At 36.9% G+C, this 18564-nt stretch overlaps 5 protein-coding genes across 5 annotated transcripts; 4 read left to right on the forward strand and 1 right to left on the reverse strand.

Annotated features, from left to right (window-relative positions):
* Positions 1–356: 356 nt before the first annotated feature.
* got2b (glutamic-oxaloacetic transaminase 2b, mitochondrial) lies at positions 357–4917 on the forward strand. Its single transcript, XM_033985733.2, has 10 exons — positions 357–522; positions 1879–2035; positions 2182–2310; positions 2390–2449; positions 2533–2694; positions 2946–3050; positions 3180–3330; positions 3510–3675; positions 3752–3902; positions 3995–4917. Exons 1-10 carry the CDS (start codon positions 440–442, stop codon positions 4115–4117), a joined length of 1287 nt encoding a protein of 428 aa, XP_033841624.1. The 5' UTR covers positions 357–439; the 3' UTR covers positions 4118–4917.
* Positions 4918–5152: 235 nt separating this feature from the next.
* slc38a7 (solute carrier family 38 member 7) lies at positions 5153–8787 on the forward strand. Its single transcript, XM_033991192.2, has 12 exons — positions 5153–5269; positions 5650–6009; positions 6125–6178; positions 6552–6696; positions 7102–7240; positions 7322–7420; positions 7500–7557; positions 7631–7745; positions 7827–7974; positions 8094–8293; positions 8370–8421; positions 8563–8787. Exons 2-12 carry the CDS (start codon positions 5758–5760, stop codon positions 8663–8665), a joined length of 1365 nt encoding a protein of 454 aa, XP_033847083.1. The 5' UTR covers positions 5153–5269; positions 5650–5757; the 3' UTR covers positions 8666–8787.
* Positions 8788–9948: 1161 nt separating this feature from the next.
* Positions 9949–12801, reverse strand: si:ch211-122f10.4 (cathepsin A-like). The gene is made up of 11 exons (XM_033989194.2): positions 12551–12801; positions 12222–12333; positions 12009–12146; positions 11745–11903; positions 11580–11671; positions 11370–11457; positions 11148–11291; positions 10937–11082; positions 10699–10861; positions 10542–10631; positions 9949–10440 (listed from the first exon to the last, which is right to left on the reverse strand). The coding sequence occupies exons 1-11, from the start codon at positions 12718–12720 to the stop codon at positions 10357–10359; spliced, it is 1386 nt and encodes a 461-aa protein (XP_033845085.1). The 5' UTR covers positions 12721–12801; the 3' UTR covers positions 9949–10356.
* Positions 12802–13154: 353 nt separating this feature from the next.
* Positions 13155–15786, forward strand: LOC117391397 (transcription factor E2F5-like). Its single transcript, XM_055232583.1, has 10 exons — positions 13155–13373; positions 13654–13810; positions 14298–14407; positions 14495–14649; positions 14779–14823; positions 14930–14994; positions 15056–15341; positions 15412–15459; positions 15533–15586; positions 15662–15786. Exons 2-10 carry the CDS (start codon positions 13655–13657, stop codon positions 15754–15756), a joined length of 1014 nt encoding a protein of 337 aa, XP_055088558.1. The 5' UTR covers positions 13155–13373; position 13654; the 3' UTR covers positions 15757–15786.
* A 269-nt stretch (positions 15787–16055) lies between these two features.
* On the forward strand, positions 16056–18447 carry gas8 (growth arrest-specific 8). The gene is made up of 9 exons (XM_055229910.1): positions 16056–16061; positions 16286–16429; positions 16621–16818; positions 16887–17087; positions 17159–17213; positions 17283–17485; positions 17925–18152; positions 18228–18347; positions 18421–18447. Exons 1-9 carry the CDS (start codon positions 16056–16058, stop codon positions 18445–18447), a joined length of 1182 nt encoding a protein of 393 aa, XP_055085885.1.
* The last annotated feature ends 117 nt before the right edge of the window (positions 18448–18564 follow it).

Here is an 18564-nt window from a genome sequence, read left to right on the forward strand (position 1 = left end):
AAGTGGCTCTTGTCGTTCTCTCTGCTTTCTTTTCTGCCATATATAGATATATCTCTGGTAAACCAGCAATTAAACTTCTTTAAATGACATCCACCATAGGTGTAAAGTTATTAACTGTTTTTATTGCAAGACAAGTTGGTGCTGTTCATCATGAGATTTAATCATGTGCGTTATGTGCATGTGAGACTCTAATAGAAGCTCCGCCGCGCTCGTGTTTGTACGAGACTTCAACTGAGACTTGAATTGTACTGAAAAAGAGGGGTCAGTAAAATGGCTCTTACTTTGTTCAATAAAACAGCGCCCATTAGGTCTAATTAAGCTCAGGTGGTGCGTCACGCCGCGATCTTACGCCGCGGTGCGTCACTACGTCACGCCGCGTCGTGGTCGTCTCTGTCCTTCACATCTCCCCGGTTCGTCTGCGCCCTTCTGCTGAGAAACGATGGCTCTGCTCACAACCAACAGGTTTCTGTCCGGCCTGGGGACCTTAACCCCTTCCCTGGGAGTCCTGTCCACCCGCCAAAGGTAAAAATAAGCACAGATTTTCACAACACTGCGATATCTCTGGATGTAACTCAGAGCGCGCTGTAGCTGCGTGGTTTCTGACATAGCTCCAAACTGCCACATTTATGATTAAGCAACACTGATGGCGCTATTTAAACGTTTGTGGTTTAGTTATTTAAAGCTGAGTCATCGTCGCGTTGAGCCAAACTGACTTGCTGCTATAAAGTTTACTTTTGAGGGCGCTATCTGTAAAGCTAATAAATGTCACGGCGGTGATATTAGCACTGTGTACGTCCTACTCACGTTTATTATTAAAGTCTGCTTCTTGATAAGACCATAAGCCTTGCCGTTTTGTATTAAAGTGCTTTCAATGTGGTAACTGTGGCTACTAATACTCTGGCATTTACAATAACCCCATGGAGTTCTTCACCGCTGCTAAACCATGGCACGTACGATTTGAGCCAAGAGGCGACCCGTACTTGACGTGATTCTGTACGCTGATTGGCTCTCGCGCTCCTCCTGTCGTTGCTGATTGGCTGATTTCTGACTGAGGCAGAGAGGAACTAGTGTCCTTACTGAGCCACTTGGAGGACAAACATTGTACCTTTGCAATAATGGTCAATATTGTTCTTTCAGTAGCTGTTTAAACTATTTTATTCATAGAAAGTGATACTTATTTCATCTCCTTTTTATTTGAGACCTGTTTTTTTTTTCCCCCCCATTGGACCTATCACGTGTCAGTGTTGTATTTCATGGTATCAAGCTCCACAGTCCCTCAGTCTATCCATATGTCCAATGTTGTGTACTTCATGTCACTACTGATATACTCCTATTATATAACCATAAAGTTGTACATAGCAACTACAAACTGTCATGTTTACATGCCAATCCAACTGTGTGCATGTAAATATTACCACCTGCACAGAAGTTGCATACTCTAGTTTAATGTAATGCACAAATGTATCTCTTGATCTGTTTACGGTATATTTAATTTTTTTTTTTGTTTTTTGCATGCAACAATAAATACTACGTACACCTTTTCAAGATGTTTTCACTGATCAAGCATTAAAAACCCTGATCTAACTCATTTTAGATGGCAAATTGTAGTGCACTGGAGCGGTTTGAGCAGGATTATTGATCACCACTGTTGTTTTGGACTCTGAACCTGTAGAAGGGATTATAAATGTGCATGTTTCAGGAAACATGCACATGGGTTTTTCACATGGTTGAATAGGGATTTGGTAACTTCTAATCACATGAGTAGTTAAGCTCATTTCTGTCCAAAGTATGGTTAATGGATGTAAAATGGTTGTCTACGGTCAGGAAATTGCACTTTGCCAACTCACATGTACGTCATTGTTTGCTTTTATGTTTCAGTTCTTGGTGGGGTGGAGTGGCAATGGGCCCCCCTGATCCCATCCTGGGCGTGACTGAGGCTTTTAAGAGGGACACTAACCCCAAAAAGATGAACCTGGGGGTGGGAGCTTACAGAGATGACCAGGGCAAGCCCTTTGTGCTCAGCTGTGTTCGCAAGGTTATATATATACATTTTTTTTAATACATGTATGCAGTTGAGAGGCCATCTAAATTATACATTTATTTAAATTCAAATAATAAAGAATGGATGACTACTGGTCAGAGATATTTTATTATTTATTCCTTCTGTTTTCTACTTTTCAGGCAGAGGCCTTGATTGCTTCCAAGCAGCTGGATAAAGAGTACCTTGGCATTGGTGGTCTGGGAGAGTTTACAAAGGCTTGTGCACAGCTGGCACTTGGTGCTGACAATGAGGTTCTGAAAAGCAGCAGGGTATGTTTGATATAATCTGAGTGAAGATGATATCTTGTATTTCAGCATTCTAACTGAAGTTTACTGTGTTTTTCTACAGAGCATCACTGTGCAGACCATTTCAGGAACCGGGTCCTTGCGTATTGGAGCCAACTTTTTGGTTAGATTACTTTTCTTTTACTTGGTATAATATAAAAATCTAGTATCTGACTGATGTTTTTTGTTTTTGTTCTTGTGGTGCAGTCTCGATTTCATACAGGTCCACGAGATGTGTACCTGCCCAAACCCTCTTGGGGAAACCACACGCCCATCTTCAGAGATGCAGGAATGCAACTTAAGGCATACAGATACTATGACCCTTCAACCTGTGGCTTTGACTTCAATGGAGCTCTAGAGGACATCTCTGTAAGCTAGACCTCAGTTTTATCTTTTTAAGATGCTTACAAGAATTTCCCCCAGAGGCCATTATTGAGTGTTATCCTATTGTGTTTTAAAATTCTCCACATATTTACATGCTCCTCCGACAGGAACACAATGAGGATTATGACTAATTGTGCTTGCTACTGATTTGTACAACACTATGTTTCATTGAAATAATTAACATCAATGGCTTGCTAAACTGGGAAGTTTTTTATTTTTGAGTTCTCATGTTTCAGAAAATTCCAGAGCAGAGTGTGATTCTCCTGCACGCCTGTGCACACAACCCAACTGGTGTGGACCCTCGGCCTGAACAGTGGAAAGAGATTGCTGAAGTTGTAAAAGTGAGTGACGAAATTACTTTATCAGTTGGAGTTTGAAAGTGTCATCTGATAAAGAGAATAAAGAGAATTGAGTGTCATAATTTTTGGTAAATTATGACTCTGAACTTAACTTTTTTTTAAATTTTGCAGAAAAGGAACCTGCTTGTCTTCTTTGACATGGCCTACCAGGGTTTTGCTAGTGGAGACATTAATCGTGATGCCTGGGCAGTTCGTCACTTCATTGAAAAGGGTCACAACATCCTGCTGTCTCAGTCCTTTGCTAAGAACATGGGTCTCTATGGTCAGTTGAGAAGCACAATCACAAATACAATGAAGTTATTATAGCTGAGATGGATTCACAATTGCAGTTAAAAGGGTGAAACTTGTACATTGCCACCCCCAAGTGGTCATTAAGTAGTAGACAGTTTTAATATTTTCAGCATTTTATCATGATCAACTATTCTCTTGCACATGCCGCAGGTGAGCGAGTCGGAGGATTCTCTGTGGTGTGCAGTGACACTGATGAGGCTAAAAGGGTTGAGTCTCAGCTCAAGATCCTCATTCGGCCAATTTACTCCAACCCACCAATGAACGGAGCCAGAATTGCCACAACTATTCTTAACACACCTGACCTCTATTCACTGTGGTATGTATAAAGATTTGATTCATCGTCAAGATTTGAACTCGACACATTGAAGTAAATGTTTATGCATCTTGCCCAGGTTGGAGGAGGTTCATGGCATGGCAAATCGTATCATCAAAATGAGGGAACAGTTGGTGGCTGGTCTGAAGAAGGAAGGTTCCACTCACAACTGGCAGCATGTTATTGACCAAATTGGGATGTTTTGCTTTACAGGCCTCAAACCAGAGCAGGTGTGTATTAAATGCTATTGATATTTAAGATTCATTATTTTCTAAATGACCAGTTTATAAGTTTTTGTGTTCTTTTTTTTTTTTTTTTTTAGGTTGAACGTCTGACAAAGGAGTTTTCTGTGTACATGACCAAGGATGGCAGAATTTCTATGGCAGGTGTGTCCTCTGGGAATGTGGAGTACCTCGCTAATGCAATCCATGCTGTCACAAAGTAGAGAGGTTCGATGACTTTGAGCTACAACATCAAAAGTGCTAAAGGAGGAAATCCTGGGTCACCTCCTTTCTCCTACATTTCACTTATAGCTAGCAGATTTCTTTTTGTTAGATATTCATACTGGTTTCAGGTTAAACTCCAAAACCAAGTAATTTTAAACTCCTTGCATTTTCTTTGTAAACATTTTAAATGTGACTGAGCTTACATTTGAATTTGTGCAATGTCTATGAAGGCTGAACTTCTATAGGACTATTAAATACAAATGACGAAACCAAAATTTGTTTTCTTAAATACTGAGCTGTATGAAATTTCCTTTTGCTTTGTGGATGTTCAAGCACTTATTTTTGTAATGACACTGGTTAAAGCCCTACATATGTCAGCTACTTGGTTTAGGTCATAAATTGAAATGGTCACTCTTGTCAATAATGTTTGTCAAATGCCGCAGAATTAAGCACACCAGTCAAATGGAGGTGTCTGTGATGCAGACTGTAGATGAACTGTAAATGTTTTATATTCTAGCCTAGTCCCAGTTTGTCCTAGTTTAAGGCTTTGTCTGATTGTGTGACTGCAAATGAATGAGTGTAAGTAGTAATGACTGTATTATACTGTATTGGAAAAGATGAGACATGCAGCTCTCATTGGTATTAATACAAATTTGGTTCTGTTCTGTAAACTGAAAAAGCCAATCTTCAAAACTCAAAGTCTGAAACCTGGCAGTTATACATTTGCATTTTGTCCTAAAAGCAACTGGTTATTGGTCATGTACATCATTGCACTTCAATAAATTATTGTGGTAAATTACCCTGTGAAGTCTGCACCTCATTTAGTTTAGGTGGTGATGAGATTATGGGAGTAAAGGGATTTTTTATGTAGATGAAGTATTTTACATTTACATTGAAACTGTAAACGTATTTTGCTAATTTAATCATCAGGGCTAAATCCAATCTGTCCGCACTAAAGAACTACATTACCCAAAGTTTCAGTCAAGTGACAGTCATGTGACAGTCACGTGACAGTCACACGCCCCTCCCTCTTCAGACCTGATCAAAACACAGCGCCGCCAGCGCCTCTTCATGGTGCTGTGTCTGCAAACCACAGAAGCGACAAATCTATGCTCTTTACACCAGAAAACGGCACCGGACATGCAGTTAAGGTGAAGTACTTAATATTTTGTTTAAATGTTTCGTTATAAATCACTCTTTTATGGTGATGACAAGACAGACAACATCCCGTAGTTAGCTAGCAACTGCACAATGCACAGGTAAACAAGTAGTCCACTCTAGACATATTTGATAAACCATTTTATTCATTTCATTCAATCATTTTATGTGGTTTGATGATGTCTGATCTTACACTGGCGTTTTTTTTTTTCGTTTTTTTTTCTTTCTTTTTTTTTTTTCTCTTTACAATTTTACAAGGCTTTGTAGTGGAAAAAATGGGGAACCGCTTTTCATTCATTAATTTAAGTCGACCTAACACCATTCAGTTAATGATTTCTTGGTAACTAATTATGTTATATATTTGTTCTTACAGAATGTCCACCTTTTCATCATCTCTGGATTAACTGCAGTAAAAGAAGTTTGTTTTCCTTGATGCTGCTTTTAAAATTTCTTTTGATTTGAGACTGAGACCATTGCTGCCATGGCTATCAACTCAGATGTGGAGGACTGGGGTGGAATGGGCAGCACAGACTCTGGAGAGAGGGCCCGGCTGCTGCAGAGCCCCAGTGTGGACTCTGTGCCCTACATCGAGACAGAGAGAAGAGGTGGTGGTGTGTCCTCTATTGGAGCTGTATTCATTGTAGTCAATGCTGCACTGGGAGCAGGCTTACTCAATTTCCCTGCAGCCTTCAGTATGGCTGGAGGAATTACAGCCGGAGTGATGCTACAGATGGTAAGGATATGCTTAAACAATTTCTTCTTAGATGTCTTTCTTTTTAAAATTATCATTGTAATTGGGTCAATATTCCAGATAATTTATCAACATATTCTTTTGTGTTGTGTTTCAGTTCATGCTGATCTTCATTATCAGTGGGTTGGTGATCCTTGGATACTGCTCCCAGGTTTGTGCAAACTCTTTGTTCCTGTGCATTTACAGCATTTAGCAGATGGCCCTTGTGTTGCATAATACCACAGACATTCACTTCCCGTGGCAAAAACATGCTGCTGACTCATTTAAAAGTGAATATCCAATCCCACAACATTTACATTCATGCCTACATTTGTTATGTTATTATGTTTATTATGTTGTTTAGTGGTTTATTTTTTTATTAGGTATTTTAGCATTTTAATACCAGTCTCCTGTGATCACTTTCACTTATTGAATAAGGCATTAGGACTAAAAATGCTAGTGTTGTTTAAATACAATATGTACATTATCTGCTATTTTTGGTTGGTTGGTTTGGTTTGGTTAAATGATTATATGTGTTTGTTTAGGTCAGTAATGAAAGCACCTATCAAGAGGTGGTACGAGCCACATGTGGGAAGGTGACTGGAATTTTATGTGAAGTAGCCATTGCGATTTACACATTTGGCACCTGCATCGCGTTCTTCATTGTTATTGGAGATCAACTGGATCGATGTAAGTACAGTTATATAGTTTATAAATTGTAGTACATAGTATACAGTATGTTTTACACTGTCAAATTGGATTTTAGTACACACAGACCTCATGTGACTTGTTTAAACATTACCAATCACATGCTGACTAAAAGAAATCCTAGTTGTAACTTTCCTTTAGAGTACAAGAACATTCAATTCTGTCAACTGGACAAAGTTTTCAAATGAACTTTTTCTCCAGTTGACAGAAACTATTTTTTCTTACCATTTACTAACTTTTGACTATGGCTCATACCTGGACGACTGGAGGATTGCACATACATTTTGTGTGACTTCTAGAAATTAATATAGCACCGCAACAGTCACTGAAGGTTTCACTGCTTTTCTCTTTGCCTTCATATTAATTATACTTTGTCATGTATTGTAGTAATTGAAGCTGCAAATCATGATGGTTCAGGCAGCCACCCTTGGTACATGGATAGAAAGTTCACTATTTCTGTGACGGCAGTTCTGGTTATACTCCCTCTGTCCATTCCCAAAGAAATTGGTTTTCAGAAATATGCCAGGTATACATTTCACTGTCTATATTTTATATTGATGTTATCAAAATGTTTTATCTTTAATGTTGTTACTCTGTCTCATTGTAGTGCAATAAGTGTTGTAGGAACCTGGTACGTTACAATAGTGGTCATCATTAAGTACATTTGGCCAGATAAAAACAACATGCCGGGCTACCTTCCTGTCAGGTGAGTTTATACTTCAACTTGTATTTATGCAAAAAAGTTCCATCTTAGCAATTGTTACAAATACTCAGCTATCTTACAGCTCTACATCTTGGACAGCTGTGTTCAATGCTATGCCCACCATCTGCTTTGGCTTCCAGGTATCATGTCATTTTGTTTTGGGACCAAACCTGTGTCTCTTATTTTGGAAACTGAGATTTTTTTTTGTTTCAGTGTCATGTCAGCTGTGTGCCAGTCTTTAACAGCATGACAAGAAAAGAGATCAAACCCTGGGGACTTGTCGTAACGCTCAGTATGATCATCTGCCTTTTTGTTTATACAGGGACAGGTACTGGTGTTGTGTTTTTGTTGTGTAATCATATGCTTATTACATTTTAATAAGAAATGAATCTGATTTTTTTTCCTTCAGGTGTCTGTGGCTTCTTGACATTTGGCTCGAGTGTCCAACAGGATGTGCTGATGTCATATCCTCCAAATGACATTGCTGTAGCATTTGCAAGAGCTTTTATTGTTGTCTGTGTTGTCACTTCATACCCGATCTTACACTTCTGTGGGAGGTTAGTCTCACACAATAGCATGTTTGTGTTAATTGTAAACTATGCAGATACTTTATTTAATCAAAATTAGACAAGTGTGCTGTGCCTGTGTCATTGTGAACATGTCTCTCTGTTCTCAGGGCTGTGATAGAGGGGCTGTGGCTGCGTTTTCAGGGGGAACAGGTGGAAGTGTGTGTGCGTCGTGAACAGAGGAGGAGGATCTTCCAGACTCTGGTGTGGTTTATAGTCACCCTTGTCCTGGCTCTTTTTATACCTGATATTGGACGGGTAATCTCACTCATTGGAGGCCTGGCTGCCTGCTTTATTTTTGTTTTCCCAGGTAAAATATATTAATAATAATTTTTGTCACCTCTATTGTTTTACTTCTAATCAATCCCACTGTTATTTTTGTTTAGGTTTATGCTTGATGCAAGCCAAACTATCTGAGACAGACAATCGATCTACCAGGTGAGACTGATTGAGTCTACTTTATACAGAATTTAAACCTCTGTTCTTTTGTTTAAGTCATTGGCAAATATTTTTTATTTGTTTATTTTTATTTTTTTACAATATTCTGTATATAATGGAGCTGTGTATTTTTGTCTGCAGCTGGCATGGGATGGTCATCTTCGGTGTGGTCATGGTGACGCTTGGAGCGTTCATTTTTGGCCTCACAACATCAAACTCGATCTATCAAGATGTTAAAACATGAGAAGTGTTAAACTTGGCATCTCTCATCAGAGGCTGCTGCAGAGACAGAATGTAGTCCATCACAAGGTACTGTCAATAGTCACACCTCCAAAGACCTTATGTGAACCTTGTGGACTTGGAGATAGAATGATAACAGACATTGACTGATTGAGTTTTAAATAGTTAGAAAACAATTATTTTATTGACTGGAAAACATGTCTTTGGACCTTTTATCATTGATACATCACCCACATGATGATAAGACTACATTCTGCATGGTGTATTCAGGGTTATACAATTGTTAATTTCTGTATTTTAGTAAGCATGGTGATATGACATAGTAAGAGATGAACTACTACAATAGCTACCATCAATAATTATGATCCAAGTGATTTAGAACATTAAGGATTAATTTGTTTACACTATTGGTAATTGTGTTGATCATTTGTGCACATCGGTGAAAAGACATTGATTGACACTATGTATGTGTAAAAAGCACGTTATTCTTTTGATTCTTTAAAGTGAAGGGACATGTGGTTGCTCACAGCATATTTTATTGTACCTTTTAAACTATGACTAGTGAAGTTCAAACTGTGACAGTGAGTTGAGTTATTCTGTTGTCTTGAGACTTGAAATGTATTTATTTTAAAACACAAGTACCATCATTCGACTAGGGATGGCATAATAAACAATAGTATGGTTTATTGTGATAAAAAGGGTAAATAAGACTCGTTCATGGGACATTTTATATAATCGTGATAATCGCTATTATATCACCAGAATGTGCAGGAAAAAAAGCTACTTATCCATAATAATCTCTTCAGATCATTGTTGTTTTCACTTGTAACAAAGTCCAATACTATCAACTAACAGTTGTTTAAATATGGAACCTATTCATAATATTTAAATTATAGTTATTCATATCCATAACATTTTTTAACTATCAGAAACTTTTAAAAATTATGGTGAGAATAATCATTCACAATTATTATGGCCATGATGATCGTGACACCAAATTTCAATCTGGTCCATGCCTGCATTTGACATTCATCCTTTATTGTAAAGCTCTCCAGAATACTACAGCCATGTTATGTAAAATGGGAGACAAGTCTAATTGATTTATTTTGACTAATGCAGTTGTGCAAGGGACTAAATGAAGACTTGAAAGGTTATGGAGCCTGAAGACATTTGAGTTTCCTTTTGTTATTGTAATTTTATTTGGGACTTTTAAAATTTTATATATATTTTTTTTACAAACTTGTTGGTTACTTTGCATTTATGTAAATGAATAACTACAGAGAACGTGTCAAACTGTAAATTGTTTAATAAAAAAGACACATTACTTAAACATTGGTACATTTCAAGAATTCCTTTGCCAAGTTGTTACAACATCTATCCTTAATGGTGCACTAACTGCCATCATTCACCTTTGTTTGAAAAATAAAATAAATTTCCCTTCTATGTTCATGTAAGTATAGTAGCAATATTTAGGAAACTGAGCAGACATACTATTTATGCTTAATTTATTATGAACAGACTAAAATCTTCATTACAATTGATAAGATAAAATGGGTCAGTATAAGATGCAATTGGTCTCTAAAATGGACCAGAATAAAACCAAAATTTTCTCCTAAAAAAATTTAATAATTTGTTCCATAAACTTCCCTGAGAAATGTGATCAATAAGAAACTAGTGCAGAAAATGAATAGATTCTCAGTAATCACTGTTAGTTATAAATGACTGGAACATGTGGAAAGCTGGATCTGGGGCCCACTGCGGCACCATATGACCAGCCCCCTATAATATAACAGGACACAATAAATAAACTGACAAAGACTAGTTGACATTCATTTATAAGTGGTAAAAAACACAAAATAAAATTAAAGCTCTCTTCTTACCTTCACTGTAAGATATGTGATGTTGGCAAACGTCTGATAAAAACCAGCAACCTGGCCCTTATGAAGCCATGTCTGGTAGTTTGTGGTGGCCTGAAAGATGTCACATTTTAAAATAGTACTGAACTAAGATATTATACTGCACGGAAAATTAGCCAACCTTTATGCCAAGATCGTTAACAAACCACTGGTCTCCAAGAAAATTGCAAGCCATGTCAGTATCCCCATTGTACACAAGTGCTCGAAGGCCCAAGGAGAGCAGCTTCAGGTAGACTTCCTTCATACTTGGGTAAAGGGTTGTATAGTTACCACCAACAAAATCGCTGCATTGAAGCAATACATTTAGTTTCAATATAGCATAAAAGCACAACATGAATAAGAAAATGTAATGTAAGAACCTGCAGAGGTCCCATGGGGGCAAAATATCAGGAATATGTAAGGCTTTCCTCACATCACCTCTGTTGAGCCACTGTGTTTGAGCCGCGCTGTCGATGCAGGGTGGGACCTCTCCAAGATCCTTGTAGGGCTGTATGAAGCCTACAAACTTCATTTAACTTGATTAAGGGGAATTCTTTATGCTAGCAATGTCAAAATCGACTATAGACATACCTTATGTTTGTCAAAGTTCTTTCGAAAGTTTTTAAAAAGGTGACTCATTGCCATTTCATAAGCTTTGTATTTGCCTTGACAGTCCATGTAGAGAGAATATACATTTAGACCACTGTTGTAAACTATATTAAATGCCACATTCACCTGATGGGGATAGGACAGTTTAGTTAGTCTAGTTAATCTGGTAATATCAGTTATGAGACACATCTTGAGGACACATACCATTGTCGCACACATGTTTGAGGTTGAATTGTAGAAGTTGCAAGTACCGTCTTTGCCACAGCAATTTGTTGTGAGATCATACCACAAACTGGAAATACAGAAATCCATCAATATGCTTCCACAAAAATGATCTTATCAATACATACACACACATATATATATATATATATATATATATATATAAATAATATACATGATCAAGTAACTTACTCTTCTCCAAATAATCCATGATAATAACCAAAATAGATTAGTGACTGATCATTAAGTGCAAAGCTGCCAAGTCCATTTCCTACTGCGAACCCCTGAAAACCAAAAGACAGTCATTCACAAAAGTTCAGCTAGTGTTTGCATTATGAGATACAGACTTGAATTTACCTTAAAATTTATTTTTGCTTTTCCTGTTGCCACTAGGAAACTAAGAGTTGGTACGTAAATTCCACCATAACTTTCACCAATAATAAAGAACTCATTTGTAGTAAAGTTTGGAAACTTGAAAAAGAAACTCTGTAATGCCATGTAATTGTCCTCAGCAACCTGGAGAAAATGTAAAATTTCATAATCTTTCTTTACAGTAAAAGGATTTCAAAAGGTATTTGTAGAGACTAGGTTTGCTTTAATAACGCACTTTTTTGGACTCACCTGATCATCGTCTGTTGCATATTTCTGGTCATCAGAGTAAGAATAACCTACTCCAGCAGGTGACTCAAGATACAGTACATTTGCAATCTTGTTCCAACTAAAGGGATTCTCATACAGTGTTTTTCCATCTTCATTTACCTGTAAAAATGTTTGTAATGTTAAAATGTAACAAAAGTTGGTTTTATTGTCATAGCAAAAGTGCATGATTCTCACGTGAAAGGGTCCATTCTCCGAAAGGAAACCATCCAGTGAACTACATCCTGGACCACCATTCAGCCAGAGCACCACAGGGTCTTCAGATGGGATGTTCTGAGAAGTTACAAACCTGCACATATAATACATTGACTGTGTTAACTTAAATGTGGTGCAATTAAAATTAAATCAAACTGACCCATTATATGATTTTGGCTGTAATGTGATGGTTCTGGTAATGTGATGGTTTTTTTCCTGCTTTTTCCATTAATTGTCAATTTATTTGTATAGTTTTTGGTACAATGAACATTTTTTTATACATAGGCCAATGTGAGAAACTGAACTCTTACCAGTAATGGAGAAACTTGCCGGGTCGTGCCTGCAGATATCCGGACCATTGCGTGTAGTTCGGTTTGAAGCCCATCCCGGGCAAGTTAGTGACTTCATCTGGATTATACTGAGCCCACGAGCCTGTCTGAAAGACGGAAAACAGGCACAGCAGCACTAAACCTTTGCACATTTCCCAGTTTCATCCACAGACCACCGAAAGCAGCGCTGTTGTCAATAACTTCCTTAATTATGAACTATCCACACGAGCGTCATATGACTGCAGTCCTGTCACGTGAATGTATCACTGATTCAGGAAAAAGTAACACGAAAGAAAGACTGGTTTGGGGAGTTATAAATAGGTTCACATAAAATTGTATAAAATATTTTAGACCACAGCTCTTAGCCATTTCATAATTTCTGTGTGAATCTAAATATAAATATGTGTTATTGTATATTTGAATATATTGTATTATTGCTGCCAATAGTAAAAAAAATAAATAAATAAAAAAAAAATTTAAAAAAGCAAAAACGCTGTGAGTCGCTTTTATGTCACTCGTATTGATGAGCTTTTATTGTGAAAGACAAAGTTTGAGCTTCCGGTCCGAAAGAGGCGCCGCCGCTGAGTTTTCTGTTGGGCGTAAACACTGGCAGAAAGTCCAGATTATTTGGTGATTTTGCATTGTAAATGTCGATGTAGTTGGAGTTTTGAGTAAGATGTTATATTTACTTTTACGTTATGAGGTGGAGCCTTTTGGAAATATTAACACATGACTTATTAAGACTTTAGTTTTATCTTAGTTTTCACGGTGCAGATTCCCGCTGCTCATCGCGACCCCAAACAAGGTAAGATACTTCAATTATGTCACTGTGTTTAGGAAATGTGTGACACAAACAGCACAACAAATGCAATTTAATTTAACAGCTCGTCCTAGCAATAACAACATTTTTATCTTGGTCCAAAAAAGCACTACAAACGTATAGATTGTTGTAATTCACACACATTTCAGAATAAGTGCGGTACAGTGCGGACAAAGTCTGCCACAAACAAAAACACTTGACTTTAAATCAACAGTTTAATTAAAAACTCTGTTTGTCTGATATCGTTTTTATCACGTTCTGACAGAATGGAAATGGAGGACACCCTCTCAAGTCCGGAGGAGGAGAGTGAAGCGCCTGAGCTCCCTCCAAAGCCCAGAAGTCTCAAGAGTCTCACCAGAATCGCTGCCCGATTTGTGGAACTAATGCATAATTCTGAAGGTGGACGACTTGACCTCAAAGAAGTGAGTACTGCTGCCCAACAGTCAATTAAACCACTTGTTTTGATGTTCTGTCATTATCTGCAACAAGATACCATCCAAGCCAAGTTAAAACTCTCAAGAACACTTTGAAATTACAATTAATATTGCAAAATGTATATTTTGTGTATGACAGAATTGAAGCCCACAATGACTCATAAAATAATTAAAAAGCTAAGCTAATGCAATTCTAAAAACAAGTATTATTAACAATGATTTTAAATCAACATAAATTATCTGTCAGTCTTCTTTATGGGTGAATTGTTCAAAGCAGTTATTCTACCTAATGCTTTTATTTATTTATTTTTTTCCACTGATGATAATCAATAAGTAAACATCAGTAAGATCAGTGTGAATCATTTATACTTATGCAGAAAGTAGATTTGCACCCTACCTTGTTTGATTATGGTGAAACGAATTCCCAATTCTTTGTATAAAACAATATTTCATACCATGTGTGTTCTTTCTTCAGGCAGTGAAAGTCTTGGCTGTCACTCAAAAAAGGCGAATCTATGACATCACAAATGTGTTGGAGGGCATCGGTTTGATTGAGAAAATCACAAAAAATATTGTGCAATGGAAGTAAGTTTTCTTTATCGTGCCATATCCTTTCAGAATATGAATATTTTACAAATTGTACTGATATATCTATTTTTTTTTTTAAACAAGGGGAATACTTCCAGGAGGCAGTGCTGTTAACCTAAGCAGACGACACATGCTTTTAAAGTGTGAATTAAAAGAATTGAAGGAGAGAGAAGAGATGCTTGATCTCCAACTGCGCTGGGCTCGGCAGAGCATCAAGTACATATACGAAGACTTCAAAGCATATTCTTTTTTTTTGTGGATGATTTTTTTTTTTTTTTTTTAATTACAATGCATTTACTGATGTGCCTAAGGTCATACATGGAAATAATAAGATCATTGTGTGTTAAATAAGCCTTAACAAACATTCACTTTATCCTATGTGACCCATGAGGATATCTGCAACTCCTTCAGTGGTATGTACTGATTTACCTAAACATGGATAGTTGTTGTGCAAAACGGTGTGTACAAATCAAGGGGTCTTCTTTTAATTATTTTTCTTTGTTCACTCTTCTCAACAAGGCCATACTATATTAGCTCTACAAGCACCTTCTGGGACACAATTAGATGTTCCTATTCCCAAAGCGGTAAGTATGGTATTTTATTGTTGTGTTTTTATTTTATTTATGTATTTATTTGTTTATTTAGGTCAGAGATGGTCCAACAACATACCAAATTCATCTGAAAAGCAACAACGGGCCAATAGATGTTGTACTTCTTAATAAGCGCGCAGACAACTCAGAAGCTGTGATGTTACCAGTTCCACCATCCAAGGAAATCCTACATGATGCTCAGTTAGCTCTGGGTAATTTAACAGAGAAGCAAATCCAGTCCTTATCTTGTCAACCTTCAGAGAATCCCAGTCAAAGAAACATACGGACACTTCAGACGTTATTTCAGCAGCTAGAATCTAATAAAACTGGCATGTCTGGATGTGAGTTGCTATAGTTTCACATGGCTGTAAATTAAGTTATTATGATCATCACAATTTTAATTCTTTGCAGTTCACTGTTTGTCAAAAAATATCAAAGATCTTCTTGACCCATCTAAAGGTAACATTCTGTTATGCAAAATGCAACATTTGAGCCCATAAGGGTTGAAATAGAAATACAATTTTGCTTTTAGATATTAATACAGAAAACAATCCAGGCCAAGCCAATCAATTTGTGGTTCCTGAGGGTAAGTGATTATGACATATTTGTAAGTGTATTAAAAAATAAAACTCAAAAACCAACTCACTTTTTCTTTCTGTAGTTGTTCCCTTGTCACCACCCCCAATCAATGAATACCACTGTAATCTGGATGAAAGCGAGGGCCTCTGTGACTTATTTGATGTTCCAATGTTTTGAACATCACTTTGACACTTTATACGGTTTTACCCTGCATGTAATTGTAATTGGTATTTTATATGCCATGTTTTAAGAAATTTCATTCTGACATAAATAAACTAATGTTAAATCATTTGAATGTTTCCTTTTTTATTGTAACAATTGTGAAAAAGCTGTATCCTGTACACAGGTGTATAATGTGTGTGTATAAATATTTAGCTGTATAGTAGCCCCAAGCACACGTGGTTTAATATCCATTTCTGCTTTAGAGCGCCATCTTGAGAAACTGCCCAGTAAAACCCTTCTGTTGTCTTGTTGCCATGGGAGCATCCTCATAGCTCGAAAGCGCATGCGCTCGTCCAAATGACCGACAGAATATTTTTCACAACTTTGTGTCTTATTTTTTGTTTCTGAAAGCTGAGTTTTGGGGTCTAAAATGGTGAGCATGTTTGCTTAAAATTATTATCTTTTATTTTGTTGTAATTCTACAATAAACTTCTAATTCTACAATCCTATTAACCCGCATATCTTAACATGTCTCGGTAATAAGTTATTAGCCTATGTTTTTTTGTTAATTCAATTTTTATTTTATTTTTTACAGCCGCCCAAAAAAGGTTCAAGTAAGAAGCCTGAAAAATCAAGAACACCTATTTTGATCGATGGCCTCACCAAGGATGAGATGTCCAAAGAACAGGTCAGCAACTGAACGCAGCTATGCTACAATTAGCCTAGTCTATTAAGCCAATATTATTAACAATAATAATATTAATAACACAATTTAAGTTAATATAATAGTGTTTGTTGTCCTAAAAAAATCCTTTGAAACTGAGTGTATGATCTGTAATTCAGTCATATTTATATACACCAAAATACTTCCTTCTAAAGTTGGAGGACCACATCATGCGTCTGAGGGAGGAACTTGATCGAGAGAGGGAGGAGAGGAACTATTTTCAGCTTGAGAGGGACAAGGTGCATGCCTTCTGGGACATCACCGACAGGAAGCTGAAGGAGGCCAATGCTGAACTAAAAAACCTGGATAAAGAGCTGGAAGAAACAGAAATCAAACTTCAAGTAGAAATAAAGGTATTATATATTTGTATATATATTTCTGTTGCATAGCTAGATAGTTAAACACAAATGTGTTCCTCTAGGTTTATAGACAAAAAATGCGGCATCTTCTCTGTGAACATCAAAATACAATTTGTGAGCTCAACGCTGATGGAGTAGCCTCAAAAGAGGCATTGCAGGCTGAACAAACATTACTAGAGAAAAAACTTAGAAATGATTTGGCATCTCTGCTGGTAGACATACATCAAGTGGACACTGAAACGCCAATCATGGAGCTTAAAAAGGTAATATGCCCTTTTAACATGTGAAATTAATTCAGTAATTTTCTTACTAATATATTCTATTAAATGTCTAGAAACATCAAGAAGAAATGGCTGATATGAGAGCAATTTCAGAAAAGAAACTCCAAGGTAAAGATTTTACTCTAAGATCTATCTCTAGCACTAGAAAACAAGTCAGCAAACTTTTTTCCATTGAAGATTCTGAGGCCAAGAATGAAAAGATGCATGATGAGCTGCAACTGGATCTTGAGAATAAGAGGAAAACTGAAGTCAGTCAGGTCAGGGACAACTGGAACAAATTCATCTCGACTTTGATGGAGAAAGATAAAGAAGTATATGAAGAGGCAAAAGCCTTACTTAAGAACACAGAGAAGAAATTTGATGCCCAAAATGAACTTAAGGTAAAACATTTTTATATCCATTAATGATTTCAGGAGGTCATTGTACATGCAGAACAACTGAAACAAAGCTACAGCACATTAAAGCTACCATCCATAAGTTTATTTGATTTTTTTCACCAGTAGATGGCAGATGTGAAACATGTCCCCCTTCCCTCATCTGGCCTTTGTTGAGGCTCATCTGTGCCCTCTAGTCTTCTGTTAGGCCAAAACTGGCACATTATGAGACTGCAGTAACATAGATAGCATCTAGTGGTGATGTGTGAGAATACAACACAATACTATTCTAAGCTTGAAATTCACTACACACTAATGTATTGCATGGTGCACACATGTAAATAAATTACATTAGACCTAAGTTAAATCAAAACACATCATTTGAATGACATGAGCAGCGCAGCACAAGATGACCTAGTATTATTTCTCTGGTATTGTTTCTTAGCAAATTGTTGCAGATGAGTCAACCAACCTCAATAAAACTGAAAAGGAGCTGACACAAGTTTTGCTGGAGAACAAACAAGTGACTGAGAATCTGACTGAAATTCAAGAAGAAATAGCTGTTCTTCAAAATAAAATGAAGTATAAGTCCAAAAAGTTTGACAACAAAAAGGAAATTGAACTAAATAATCTTGCATTTGAACATGAGATGCTGCAAAAAAAGTTTAAAGAGGTGAGGTACAGAATAAACATGTTAATACATTTTCATTAGACTAGTATGAAACATTATGTATGGATGTGCTGACAGCTGCAGTTGGAGGTTGCTGAGCTGCATAAGACATCTGCAGAGACAATTGAGAAGATGAAAAACAAGGCAGATGCAAAACATATGCAGATGGAAAAGAAGATACAGACCTTGACAGACAAGGTTAGAACTGTATTGTATTTATCTGTATTTTCTGTATTATAAAGTTTAATGGTTGATTTTGGTCTGTTTCTAGATCCAAAAGGATTTGCTTTTTTGTTGATCACAACAAAGAAGAACACTGAGGGCATTCATGGATGGGCTGTTCAGCCTCACCCTGTTCTATAACAGTGGATTTCAACACTACAGACTGAATGAATTTCTTCTTAAAATCCTACTC

This window comes from Periophthalmus magnuspinnatus, chromosome 3, assembly GCF_009829125.3.
Source record: "Periophthalmus magnuspinnatus isolate fPerMag1 chromosome 3, fPerMag1.2.pri, whole genome shotgun sequence".
Lineage (NCBI taxonomy): Eukaryota > Metazoa > Chordata > Actinopteri > Gobiiformes > Gobiidae > Periophthalmus > Periophthalmus magnuspinnatus.